The sequence below is a fragment of the Lichenostomus cassidix genome, chromosome 1, assembly GCF_008360975.1.
Source record: "Lichenostomus cassidix isolate B80296 chromosome 1, HeHo_3.0, whole genome shotgun sequence".
Classification (NCBI taxonomy): Eukaryota; Metazoa; Chordata; class Aves; order Passeriformes; family Meliphagidae; genus Lichenostomus; species Lichenostomus cassidix.
The window spans coordinates 38,346,839-38,361,041 of NC_139479.1; the positions used below are offsets into that span (position 1 = coordinate 38,346,839).

General features: G+C 37.4%; 1 protein-coding gene across 3 annotated transcripts in view; it reads right to left on the reverse strand.

The window, feature by feature from the left end:
• The window catches only part of PCCA (propionyl-CoA carboxylase subunit alpha), a 273,781-nt gene that overhangs the window by 101,863 nt on the left and 157,715 nt on the right, over positions 1-14,203 (reverse strand). For all 3 annotated transcript variants that reach the window (XM_085057123.1, XM_085057133.1, XM_085057141.1), the window contains one exon: positions 5,487-5,589. In XM_085057123.1, the coding sequence (XP_084913249.1) occupies positions 5,487-5,589 (103 nt within the window). The remainder of the gene's footprint in view (positions 1-5,486; positions 5,590-14,203) is intronic.

Genomic DNA, 14,203 nt, shown 5'->3' on the forward strand with positions numbered 1-14,203 from the left:
AATAATAATTCTGGTATTTTATTGATTCTCTTAACAAGGTTATTAATTTTATAGTGATAGAACTGGGCAATGTTATTCTTCTACACGGACTACTGAAAAGACAGAATTTAATATGCACTGAATTACTATCCCACTCGATTGACACTTGTGTTTAAGGAATTAAGTGTGAACTAAGCTTGCTTACAGCAACTTTCTGTATCATTGCTCTGATTTTACATTATACTATTCCTTCTTACACTTAGTGCTTTGCATACTTCAATTTGATTTTTGGGTGATATTTTTTCCTAAGCATTTTCTTCCCCCCAGAAGAGAATTTAGAAGACAATGAAAATACTTCCTGAAGTCATTTTCACATCAACTTACCCCTCAGTCATGAAATTTACAGCAAATGAACACACCAGAATTCTCCAAATTAAGTGTTTATTGTATTTTAAGTCAAAGCCTAACCATTAATAGATAAACACAAATTCACTAACTAAAGTAAAGCATTCACATAACTATGTACCGACTCTATATTGATCATGTAGGATGTATTCAAATAACAATGACAATAATGACTTAGATTTTATTTTTATGCTAACATTTTGTACTATACAATAGGTTTTCCCTTGGAAACATTAAGAGGTACGCAGGCTGATTTTCCATCCACACAGGTATCTAATATATTCTTCACTTCTCAAGAAAAAGATAGGGGAAAAACACTGGGTTTTTTCCTAAAAATTGTTAAAAACATTCATTTCTCACTGGACTGAACAAGCCCCAGAAAACTTTATAGAGATTTCATGTCTGTACTACATTTATCTGTTTTAAACTTTGGATTTAGGAAGTGATCCAATGTTTTGTGAAAATGGTAGCCCATTCTAGTAACAACCTGAATTAAGGAATTCAGCTTTCTCTATTCCTCTTATTCAGCATTTGACCTATACAGGTCCCTCTGGAAATATATCGAATTTCCATTTGCTCAAAGTAACTTCTGAACTATTTCACCTTATGCTTTAAAAAAAAAGAAAATAAACAACTTCAATGATAAGAAGCTACCTTATAACTGAAAACATCTGGAAATTCTTTGACAACTAAACTGATGAGAAGATGAGGCTAAGTGGTCTGGGAAGATATGCATTTACTACAGAGATGAAGAACCCTAACAGAAAGGACTGTTTTCAAACATGAAAAAGGAGAATAACAATTACTTGCAGAGAAATCATGCAAATCATCAATAGAGAATTCTCAAGAGAGAGTATCCCCACAGTGTAGCAAATAATCAGAAAATGGATTATGGCAAAAAGGTTTTTAAGAATTAAGTTTAGCGCATAGAATGCAGTTACAAATCCCTCATTGAGCTAAAATTACATTGGAAGGAGGGCTGGAAATAAATGACCTTTAAGGTCCCTTCCAACTCAAACCATCCTATGAATAAGCAACAATGCCACCATCACATGGAACTAAACCATCCTTGGTGCCTGACATCTGGCTTTGAAGGGTCATTCATATGCTGCAGGGAAATCACACAGCTACCAGGTTTGCTCAATATATGTAGGTTCCCACTTGATTTTGCCTCTCCCACCCTTCAGTAGCCTACAGAACAATAAGATTTTTGTACAGGAAGAACAGACTCCAACCTTCAACAGCAAAACTCAATCAAGTCTTTGTATCAGTGAAATCATAAAGTAAAGACACTTGATAGCCAGACTGGCAACTGAAAATGCAAAGATGAGAAAGATTCCTGTTTGTAATTGAACTAAACAAAAGATTTCAGAGTTTGGTGGTGGGATGCTTCTGGGCTGCTTATTGCTGTTTCACATTAGTCTCATGTGAAGGAACGTATTCTTCCTTCAAACTCTATTTTAGCAGTAATCTTGATTGTAAGATCTTTAATTCAATTGACAAGAGAAAAAATTTCAAGCATAAGAAGAACACTAATCAAAGCCCAGAATCTGACCATCTGTCCTCTAAAGAAATAAGTGGTATATATGCCAAGCAGTTAATTTAAAGATTCTTCCAGCAATTAATATATAGAACAAAGAAAAAAGAACAAATGAAAAATGAAGAAGACATTTACATTAATTAGTTGGCAAGTTTTTTGTACACAAACAAGCAGGTCCCACCAAAGTTGCTAAATTTCAATTCTCAAGTCAGTTCAATTCTTAAACACTTTTTAATTGCAAAAGCATTTGCTAGGTTGACAGGATACCACCAGAAACAACTGTCTGGTACTGAAAATTTTAATACAATAATTTTATACAAGCTTAAGTATTAGTATGTATGTTGCTGACTTCAGAATAAGAACCAAGCTACTTCTATTTTAAAAGAAAATATATCAAATTAGGATTCAAAACCAAAGCTTTTAACCTCTATTGGAATCATAAAAATTAATATTTTTGTTTGCACTGCTTCAGGCAAACAGCATCACTCACACTTGACCACTTAAATCCTTCAGTTTTGAGAAGCAAGGCTGCTAAAGTGGCCTAAAGCCAGCACCCATCAAGGACCTCTGTTACAAATAAAGTAGTTAAAAACAGATGGTCACAAAACTCAAAATTCTGAAAAATAAAGAGCAGCAAAGAGCAGTTAACACTGCACAATTCATTAAGAATCTCATGATAAACGAAGAAAACCACAGATGACCCATAGACCGAAATGCTGACGAATGATCCGCTCGAAACAGCGGGAACCATGGAGAAGCCTGCTGCTCACACTCCCTGCACAGAGTGCAAAGCACTGCACACTGGGAGGTGCCGAGGTTTCTGCTGGTTAGAGTAGAAGAGTTACAGAAAAAAAAGAAAAAAGTCACTGTTGGAAGAGTCCCTGTGGTAAACAAAGTAAATCAGGATGCGAATGCTGCTGCTGCAAAGCACAGTTTGCAGCGTGAGTAAACTTCTGAAGGGGAATGTGAAGGTGGCCCTCCCACTGGGCTATCTAACTGCACCACAGATTCAGCTATCTTTGTCACAAGCCACAAGGGGACACAACCCACAAAGGCAGGAGCCCGTGTCACACCAACTTAATAGCAAAAAGTAAGTGCAGAAGTTCAAAAAGTGAGGCTTGTGTTTCTGACAGCAAAGTTAATAAAGCAAGCTTTGAATTTCCCCATTTTTTTCCTGATGGTATGTTATACCTCCTGATCAGAAACAAGATTTCTCATTCCTAGTCTTGACTTCTCTTCTTTGAAGTTTTAAGGCTGTTCGTTTTCCATTGTAAAGTTTTGAATAATAATCCAGATTTTTGCCAGTGCTGTACTTACTATATACTGTTGTCTGCAGCACAATCACAGGAGAACACCAGAAAAAAGAAAGTATTGATGACGAATAACATGTCCTCTGCTATTTATCCAGTAACAACAAAAATAAGTGTAACTCTAAACAATCCTGCTGTTAAAAAACAGTTACCTGCTTTTTACATACACAAGCTCGGGTGCAATTTTTAATACACTGTATCTTTATAGGTATAAGGTTAAATGAGACAGACTTCTCATGAAATCCACCTGATGTAATTTATTTCACCAGCTAAAGTATTTTCCAGATACAAATAAATGAGGACTTATATCTCCTCAAGTATACAGGTATGGTTAGGGTAGAAATAAAATGCAAAAGCTGCTGTCACAAATCCCATTGGCCCAGGCTTTTGGGCACACAGCCTGTCCTACCTGGCACCCCTAATTTCTCCCTAGTGCTTAGGCACCCCTTCACCTGTGACACTGGGGTGTGCTCTGCCTCCTTGCCTAGCAGTAGAAGGTAACAGCACTAACTTAGTGCAGGAACAAAAGGCCACAAGAAGAAACCTCCGCATTTGTTATTGTTTGAATAACAAACCACAGGATCAGAAATCCTACTCCATATATACCTTGTCAAACTGGTTTATACTAGCTGTAATTCTCATCACAACAGTTAGCAGTTCCATTTAAACTGACAGGTTTGAACTCAAGCAATCTCTCAAAAATGTGTACACATATGCAGATGTGTCGCTGTTGAGCCACTAGCAGAGAAAAGACCCAGTTCTCAGTGGCAAGAAGGAAAAGACCTTTATTGTTTTGATTTCATCATATATATAGAGTTTTCAAAGGTCACCCAGATTGGTCAGTCAGAAACCTCCCCCTAGGCCTGATTGGCCAGGCCTGCACTGTCCAAATCCTGGGACACTGTTTTCAATAACATCCAAACTTTATCTTTATTTATAAAACACAAAAGGAATTCTCATGGGAAAGACTTGTGCTAGCCACACAGATGCATGCATATGTAATTGGCTGTGCTAAGCAGCTCTCTGGTTCAAGCAAGTTCAACTATGGGAATTAGATTTCTGAGCTCACAGCAACAAGAGCCTATGCAACCCTCACAGTGACCAGCAGGCTCATCCCCACAGCAGCAATGCTGCAACAAAAGGGTGGAAAGGCAGAGGGCAATGACTGCTCCTGGAAAGGGCTGTCTCTGTCACACAAGCCAGTGCCAGCACAACTCTTAACTAGGCTGAAATCTGACAGAGGTGTTGTGTTGTTTGAATGGACTGCATCCAAGTTCACACAATGCCTGTTAGGAGATTTATATAAATTTTAAAAACTACATGCAGACATAGCCTTTGCTTCTGAAACAACAACTCAACAAGTAAGGTGAGTGTCACTGCCACTCTAAGAAAAACTGCCTTACTTTGAAACCTTTTAACTAAGAGTCAACGATACTGTACAAGTCAACTGCCTATTACAAAAAAAAAATCTCATTTTGCTTGTGGAATCACCATTAAGAGACATAAAAAGTAGTTCTCCCTATAAATTTATCTTCTTAATACTTCAACCAGCTTGTGTCTTAGCTTTATTCTGCTGAACAGCTGAATTACTGAACACTGTTCTTCTGCAGTCATGGTCTGTCCTTCTGCCTTTCATGCTGACAGCATTAAGTGCTTAAATAATTACCTTAGAATATTTGTAAAAAACAATAGTTTATACACATTCATCTGAAGTGAATAAGCACATCTTGAAACACTGGCATTTTACTATGACCACATACAGTTCTACCACAGAGTGCTGAATAATGCCATTCCAGTATGATTACTTATTCAATTCGCTTGGTTCTTTGATTTGTTTCACTAAACACTAGCTTAAGGTAATGCAATTTTCGTCAGCATTGCATTTATTTTCTTGCTCGCATACATCTACAATGGAGCATAAGATGTTACTTCTAAACAAGACAGTAAACAGAGTCATTTAGAAACTAATTTAATAAACAATTATATCCAAGAATGTTCCATGGGCACGAGCAGAGAGAAATCTCAGTACACTAGCACTACTTAATTGACAGAGTCTTGTTTGCTAATTCACAGTATTGCCTAGTAAAGACAAACCACACATATCTACTTGGTCAACAAAAAGACAGAGAATTTTAGCAGGCGTCAAGGATTATATATATATATATATGTATATATATGTGTATATATATGTGTATATATATATATATATATACTCAATGCACTGAATTTCTTAGAAAATGAGCAGAACTTACAGAAAATGATGAGCCATCCTTCGAAACTGCAACTGGGTAAATTCCATCTCCTAGATGCACAGAGAGCTCCCAGCTACTTCTCTTTGATTTTGCAATAGGAATTCTAAAAAAGAAACAGAAGGAAAATTTTTAACAGAGATTTCATGCTTCTCCCAAGTTAACCAGAAGCACTTGCCTCATAGGATGGTCATGAAGGATATAAAATATCATTAATCTATAGACACAGTTGGAGAGCATACTTGAAAAAAATATACTAAATACATTTTTCTGTCAAACAGCATATAAGGAGAAAATACACTCTTGCTTTCTTTCTAGATTTGCCTTGACACACTGGGTATGCTGATAAAGTTATAGGAGGCCCTTGAATGCAGCCAGCACTTGCTGCAGAATTAGCTCAAACAGGATGAAAAGCAGATGAGAAAGTGGGCTGGCAGGAGAATAGCAAGAGTGATAACCAGAGCAGTCTCTTTAAAGGCTAAATATAATCATTATTTCTTTTATCTCATTCTCAGTAAACCTTAATTAAAAGCTAATTACAGACAAAAGATTCAGCCAAACAAGTAATACAAGTAATTTTATAACTAATATACATTTTTAAGTATCTCATCCACAACGCCCTTCAAGCATACTGAAAAAATAATGAAGTATCATCACAGCCCACAAGCAGGAATATACCTATTCCTGCAGCATTCTGTGGCTGCACCATTTATCAAGTAATACAAGAAACCTGATTCTTTTCAACTTAAAAAAGCACACACCTGACAGCAAAGGAATGAGAACTGAGTCTCCATTCTCAGAAATTCAGAGTGAAATATGCAATTTTCAGCTATTTCATTTAAATGGATATCCATTTTCAGTTTCCTCACTAACTTCTCAAGTCTCTTCCACTTTGCCATAACAACTGGTGTCCAAAAGTATACTACAGCTTTTCTGATAAGTGGTCACCATATATTATCATCAGCAAGCACCATGTAGACTAAAGGGAAGATAGGAAGGTGTAATTTAAACTCCATTAAAACAGACACATTACTTTGGTATAGCTTTTCTTCCTGACTCTTACACATTTAGATTTTTCTGTAAGAAATCTGTAGGGATAATAAGTTTATCACCTTAGCATCTCCTCTAAGGATCATTTCTGCTGTAACATTAATCTATTGTGCATTCTAGCACTTACTACACAATTTTATTGCAATCTTCAGAGTCTTAAAACTTGTAAACACATTATGCCACAAGCATCTTCCAGGGGATTTAGGTGACCAGTGAACCACATGTCCCCAAAGAGAATGCTCAGATTTCCTGTGAAATCAACAGGGAGAAGCACCTGTGAGGCTGCCAGAGGCCACAGGAGGAGAAATTATCTGCCCAAGCCATAGATAACACACTGACTTGCTAAGGATTTCAATAATTATTTTAAGAACATTAGGTTTTTAGACAGCTGAAACTTGAGCAGCTATCCTTAATGAGGCAAGGATCTTCCAAAAATTGTGCCTTGCCAAGTGCCTGAAAAGGGAAATGGAAATGCTAAATATATCAGACACAAATAGATGCATACTTATCCTTGGTTACATTTGGATCCAAGCCAAGTAAGGCCTACACCAAATTTCAAACACCTTAGCTGACCTCTATCACTACCCTAAAAGTTCACAAGACAGATATTGAAAATAGCCTGTTCCCATGCTAATGATGCCAAGTATCACCTTTCACATTTAATATAGTGACAATTGTCAAAACAACGAATCTGAGGAATTATCTATGGTTTATTGGGTGCAATGTCATTTCTCAGCAACTCATACTGGAATTCCTGTATGTCACCAAAACATTTAGACTGGCTGATAGGAAATGCAACAGACACAGGAGTTCCTGAAGAAGAGGAAGAGGAATTTCCTGCTCAGGTAGCAGGCTGCAAGCTGAGAAATGTTTTCATTGCACTTCCTGGTATCAGAACACCAGTAAGGAGGAATACAGGCAACACCTGGTTAAGTTCTCCGTGATATTCCACTGCAACACCCAACAGGATTTAGTGGTTTATAGCAACTTTGTATTTCTCACATTGAACTAAGACCTCATCTCAGACTCAGCTTAGTAGATCTGCTTCACCGGTGTCATGAGATTCCTTACAGCCTTGCTGGCACAGCCCTGCTACATATTGCATTTGACTGGAAGTGACCTCATGAATCTGGCTGCTGGCCATCAAAGGAAAGACAGTCTTGTTCTCCAGCAGGGATTATTTTTGTTCAGTCCTGTCTTGCTGAGCTTTGTCAAGTGTATCTCCAAACAGGATGCATGCCTCTTGAAAGGCATGACTATGATCACTGCTTTGCCTGGGTTTCAAACAGTCACATAATTCCTCTCTCTGCAACACCGCTGGCCAGGAGGGCAAGGCCCAGAGCTGCATCTAACTCCAACTACACAGCAAGTTGTACTTCCCTCCTGGAATCGCTAGATCCATTTGAACAAGGACATTTTTCATTAGCTTTGCTAATCAGCTTTGCCTGTGGTTTTGTAACTGTAACTGACACCGGCTAGGAGAGATACTTATATTAGCTCCTGACAATCCTATTTCTTCATTAAATAAAATTCCTTTCCAAGAAATTATCTTGTAGTAGACTCCATTTTGATGGGATTTGCGGGGAGGGAAGGTTCATAATAAATAAAGATTATGAAGTCCAAACGTAAGGATCAAAGTCTACATTTGTTGGATATGAAAAAGAAGTTGATCAAGTCTGTGAACTACTTTAGAAATGCAGAAGTTTCTATCAGTCTAAGAAAGGGGATTTATGGTGGGGCTTTCTGTTGTTTTGTGGTGTTTGGGGTTTTTTTAATATCTGAGAAGTCCCAGTGCACAGGAAATTATCTTTGTTTTTGGCCAAAGGTTACTTCCTTAGCTGAGAAGACTTCTACGTGTTCTAGAAGAAAACATCTGAACTCTGAATATATTTCACACTAGTATGTAGAAAACTCCCCAAACTCCTGGCTATTTTCAAAATGTAGAACTTCTGAAATTCTACATAATGGGCTGAAATCTGACATATTCTATTCACAGAAAAAAAAAATCCCACTGAAAATAAAAATAGTGTAATTTTTGCCATCATATAAGACACACAGAAAACATAAGGCACTTCCCCTTCAACCCTAGATTCAGAGTCCACAAAGTATGTCTTTCCTAGGGCTCAACATGCCCTCCCTTTTTTCTCCCAGTTTTGGCAAATGACCTATCATGCAATAAAGTTACTTCATTTATGTATAAAGATCACTGACTGCAGGAAGAACACAGGTTTCACAGCAAAATGAGTGCCAAGTGAATGGGGAACAGGGCCACGGAGAACTGAGCGCTGCTGATCCTTGCCAGGAGCATTACACACAAAGGGACAGACAGAGCAAAGGCAGCACTGCGGCTGCAACGACAGGAGATGGGTGGGGAGAAGGGTGTTTACAAACTCCTGCCACACAAAAATGGGCAGTTCTGACCCTCTCCACGACAAATTGCCTTCTACAGGGAAGCATCACAAGCGTAGGAGCATGGATATAGAATGATGGCCTGCCTTTAAGTCATAAAGGCTTTACTCCAAAGCACCGATTACAAAAGCATGTAAGCAATGAAACAAGAAAAACAGCACCATTTGCCTTCATAGTTATTTATTTTCAAGCTCTATCACTGTTTGTTTAACTAGAGATGATGTCTGTGTAGAGTGTGGAGAGAGAGATGCTTTAGAAAAACGCAGCAACCAAAGCTCCCAGTTTCTTTGCAAGTTTTCAGTGAAGAAAGCAGACAACTGCTAAAAATTTTAGATCAACACATACTGTGCTCATGGAAAACATTAATCAAACTATTATCCGTTCTAGTAAAAAACAAGTAATGAAAGAAAATAGACACTCACAAAAGCAACTCAAGTAATAACTCTGCCCTGGCCATTTTTATTGTCACCAACCAATCAGATAGAAGGAACTCAATAAAAACTACAATTTTCTGCAGTTTGTGGCCAGTAAACTTCCCTCTCCTGATTACCACTGATCATGTAAATGAGCCAGGATGTCACCAGCTCCTAAAGGGTCAGAAAATTGAGTATAGATTTTTTTACTTCCAATTCAAAATATGTGTTCTAATGCTGAGGGGGAAAGCACTTACAAAGTCCTCTTTACTTCTGATATTTTTGCTGCATAATACTTTGCATAAACAGAGAAATCCCAAACTATCGTAACAAATCCTCCCATTTGAAAGATTATAAGCATTAGAAAACCACATTATATGACACTCCATAAAGCTGTTTTTCAATTGTGCAATTACCTATTCAGCAGTTAAATAAAAGTGAAATATTGACTTAAAACAATGTTAATGGTCAAAGAATCATTAAGAAATCCTTCATCATAACTTTCACAGCAGGTGGCCTGTAAAATGATCAAGAATAATGTGCTGGATTCTGTAGCCACCAAGGTCAGTTTCTGCATACAAATCTTGCAGAGGGAGAAAAAAAGACCTTCAGAAAGTGGGCCATTCATCTGAACCAAGTTCAGAGAATTTCCAGCACTGTGAAAAGATATGTTATGCAAGCACATAGATGTATTCAGTGGGGGTAGACTGAACCAGCTACATGGAGACTACAAAGGAGCCCTCCCATGGCTCATGAATAAGTCGAGGAAATGATCAGAAAAAAATGCAGAGATGTTTAGACAGATGGCCCACTTAAAATGCCTGGGACAGGGCAGAAGCAATTTTAATGAAACTTTAGATCTACCATATAAATTGTTTCTTATTTTCCCTGCCCTCCCCCCACCCCTCCAAAAAAAAAAAAAAAAAATCAAGAAAAGCAAATAGAAATTTAACAACTCAAACAAGAGCCCATCTTGTGATGCAAAAAAAAAAAAAAAAAAAGGAAGTAAATCTCACACACTTTTGAGCATTATTGGTTTAATAAGTTCATATGCAAAGAAATATCCTTCACAGAACCTTCAACTATCAGATGAATATAAAAGCAGGGAAAGGATAGATTAAAAGAATTCTAAACAGAAGTGTACTGCCAAACAAAACACAAATCTAAGCTTTAGTATCTGTGTACTTTCAACACTTTCCAACATAAAAGTTCATCATCACACAGAAAAGATAAAAGCAGCACTTTCACAGGATTATTTTAAGAACCAAAAATTATGTGAAAGGAACCTAAGAATCTGGGAATATTTTATTCAGCAATTTGAAGTATTTTTTATATCTATTCACACACATTTTCTACATATATTCAGAGTGGTCCCATCTATACATATCACGTGTCCTTTTACATAAAAATAGGTTTTCCTTCTTCCTGCTTTATATGTGCATATATATACATGTACCCCTTTCACTGTGAATATGAAAATATACCATCATTAGACTAAATTGCAGTTCTTCTTATGTCATACAAAATAATAACCTCTACTAGCCTGTGTGCCAGCTGATCAGACAAAAGCTGAAAGAATTAACAGTTATATCAAAAAGGTTTTACATTACATTTTTTTAGATACCATATTTAGATCAATAACAAATACACATTTACATTTACAGCCATGTACTCTATCTGAATAATGACCACAGGAAAAAATTAAATTACATGCAGGATAAACTATAAAACAAAAAGCTATGCTTTAAAAGGATGCTATGGAGTGCACTGTGCTTTGATTCACAACAGCATACATCTGGATGTTCCCTTTAACAGAAGCTTTTGAGCAATTTGCATTGACATGAGAGCCTGCAATCCAGTGACCAACAAAAACCTCCAGTGTCTTCAGCAGTGAAACCCAGATGAGGACTGAAGAAACATTAAAGCTAGTTCTTATAAATCTAGGGTGAATTTAGCCACCCAGACCTAAGAGTGTGGCTCAGCCCCTTTCATCTTCATTTAACTGAGAAGTAAACTTGCACAAAATCTGATCTCACCCTGGCTAACCCACTTCCACTGTGGAGGTCTTTAAACATGCAGGGCTTGGGTCCTGCAAAGAGAGACACTTTAAACCCGAATGTTTTACAGCCAGCATCCTCAGCAGCCTGGCAGGGGGAAGGAACTAGGGGTTCTTCTGCCAGCTGTCTCCAGAGTCTTAACAAGAAATTATCCTCCAAAAATGCAGGCAAACAACAATTCTAAGCTTCTTGAAAAAATCTTTCATAGCTCTTTTAGCTTTAAGTCTATCAGGCAAAGGAAGTAGGACTGCTGTCATTGCCTGTCCTGCTATAAAAAATTCATGTTTGCAGAGTATACATCCAGAGAATCAAAAGATCCAGGCTATCAGTCTTCTTCAGCCCGAGAGGGTTCACATCCACCTGCCATCTCTCAAGAGAAAGAGCCAGGGCCAGGTAAGCACTGGAGGACTCACCACCCTACCCTGCTGATGGTCGGAAGGAATGGGAGATTCATGGAGACTCAGAGAATTCACAGAGACTCAGCTTTGCAGCCTGATGATGCATTCTCTGGTACAAAGGGTTTTGGCACTTGGTCCTAATGCTGGATAAGACGTGTTGCTACTTGTCTCATTGCAAGCATTTATGAAATAAGAATCAAGCAATACTCAAATCAAGTGTTCACAAGTACAGGGAAAAAACCATTTATTTTTAGTATACTTTACTATTTAAGCCTGTGCTTCTAATCTGTTTTTTCAACCATCTTTCCTGAATCAGCAAAACTTTACCAAAGGAGGAATGACTTGCAAGTGGGTGTTTTTAATCAAATCAGTCAACAATATTGACTTGTACATGCTGACAATTGTTATGGAGAGAAAAATCTGAAAATGTGTCATCAAAAAAAGTTGGAGCTATTTCTCTTTTTATTTAATTTAATAACTTGGTTGTTTTCCAAATTTTTTTTTTATTATTTTTATTAAGACATAATTTTGGGCTGTTGGGAAAGCTAGCAATAACAATTTATTCTACAAAAGGAAAACAACAAACTCCTTTTCCTATACAAATTTTTCTAATATTTCCCTACTTTTTATTATTTTCTATTAATTCTCTTATTGTGCAGATATTTAGGGTTAGTCTTACAATAATATTCTCACTTTCTTTTCATGTGCAAAGAGCTTCAGAAAAACCACTGGGATGCAGCAGGGAGGACTAAAGCGCTTCAGTTAACATCATCCAGTAGGAGTTACATCCTTCCATATAACATGATGGTATTGGGATGTAGCTGCCTGTTGGGCTGTTTGTTTCCTACACCTCCATTCAAAGAAGGGCTATTCCCAGTAACAATGTGCTATTTTTCACTTTGTATTAAGTTTATAATACTACAGGCTTACTGTCCACATAAAAAATAGGCAGAAGGAAATGCTAAATTATTAACATGAAAATGGAGGTGAAGTGATTAAAAATTACCTCTAAGTTTGATAAGGAAATAATCCAATTTTACTTCTACATGTACGACTACTTTCCGTACTCTTTTTTTCAAACATCCAGGCAAACTCTGTGCTAGGCTTGCTGGACTCATCTCAATGGTGAAATCTGCCTACTAATCTTGAGCTCAATTGCCACTAATAGCTGTAAACTTGAATGAAAACACATTTGGTGCTTTAATCTGTCATCCCTTCTGTCAGAGTTTCAGTTATTTGCTCACTTTTGTAGCAGAAGTTCTGGAGAGTATGATAACTTAGAAGTAACAGGACAACATACAGTGGTTGTGAGAACATCAGTGTTGTACCTCAGATCAGGAGCAGTTTTCAAAGCAAATTATCCCAATCATCTGCACTTAAATTGCTTTGTATCACGCTGCAGAACAGTCTTGGGATGTGCGAACCAGCTCCCTCTCTGATGCAAGAAAGGCAGAAACCAGGCTGCAGAACTGCACCTAGCACACTCCAGTCACAAATGGGCATTCAGTTCACAGGTCTGGACTAGAACTAATCAAAAGTGAAATACATACAGTGAGAGTATGAGCTCCTCATCACGAACAAGATGGTACACTTCTGCCAGTACACTCTCTAATGACAGCTAGATTAATTATTGAAGAATCCTTTATTCACATGAAGAGATTTTGATCTTAATGACAATTTCTGCAATTGCATTCCCTCAAAACTCTAAGTTCAGTATTTAGTCTAGATATTTGGGGGAAGAAAACCCAAAAAACAACAAAACTGATATTTAAATTCAAGTTCAAACCCCCTCATTTAGTTGCCCCAGTAAAAGTTACATTAAGAAGTTTTTAATACCTATCATGATGCTCCTGCTAGCTGAAAGCTAAGAAAATACTGCAAAGTGCAGCATATTTGAAAAATCATTCTGCCATTTTGGAGGCGAAAATACACATTAGAATCAAAGCTAAAAATTCCATTTTGAAAAAATCATGGCCTGACAGTCCCATTATCCTGTTAGACAAAATTATCATCTGGAACAGACTGCCATTTCCCCAACTATAACTAATTTACAGTTAATCCTAAAAAACACATTCACCTATATCTTTCTTATTCAGAGATACACATCTGACCCACAGTCACAGCCAGCATTAAAGGCACTAACAACAAACTGAAATGCAGTGTTTCCTTAAAGAACAAAGTTTTTGAGACCCAATACAGTGAAACTTTTCAGTGCCTGCTGAACTTACTAAACAAAGCACCAGATCAGGAGTGACAGACAACTACTACAGTCAAGAGAAAAGGAAAGACATCAGAATGAAGCCATTTCTAAGGAAATTCGGCAAAGCACTGAGAGGAAGAACACTGGCCTTCTTCAAGGTCCACAAGGGACACAGTGTGCAAACTAAGGAAGA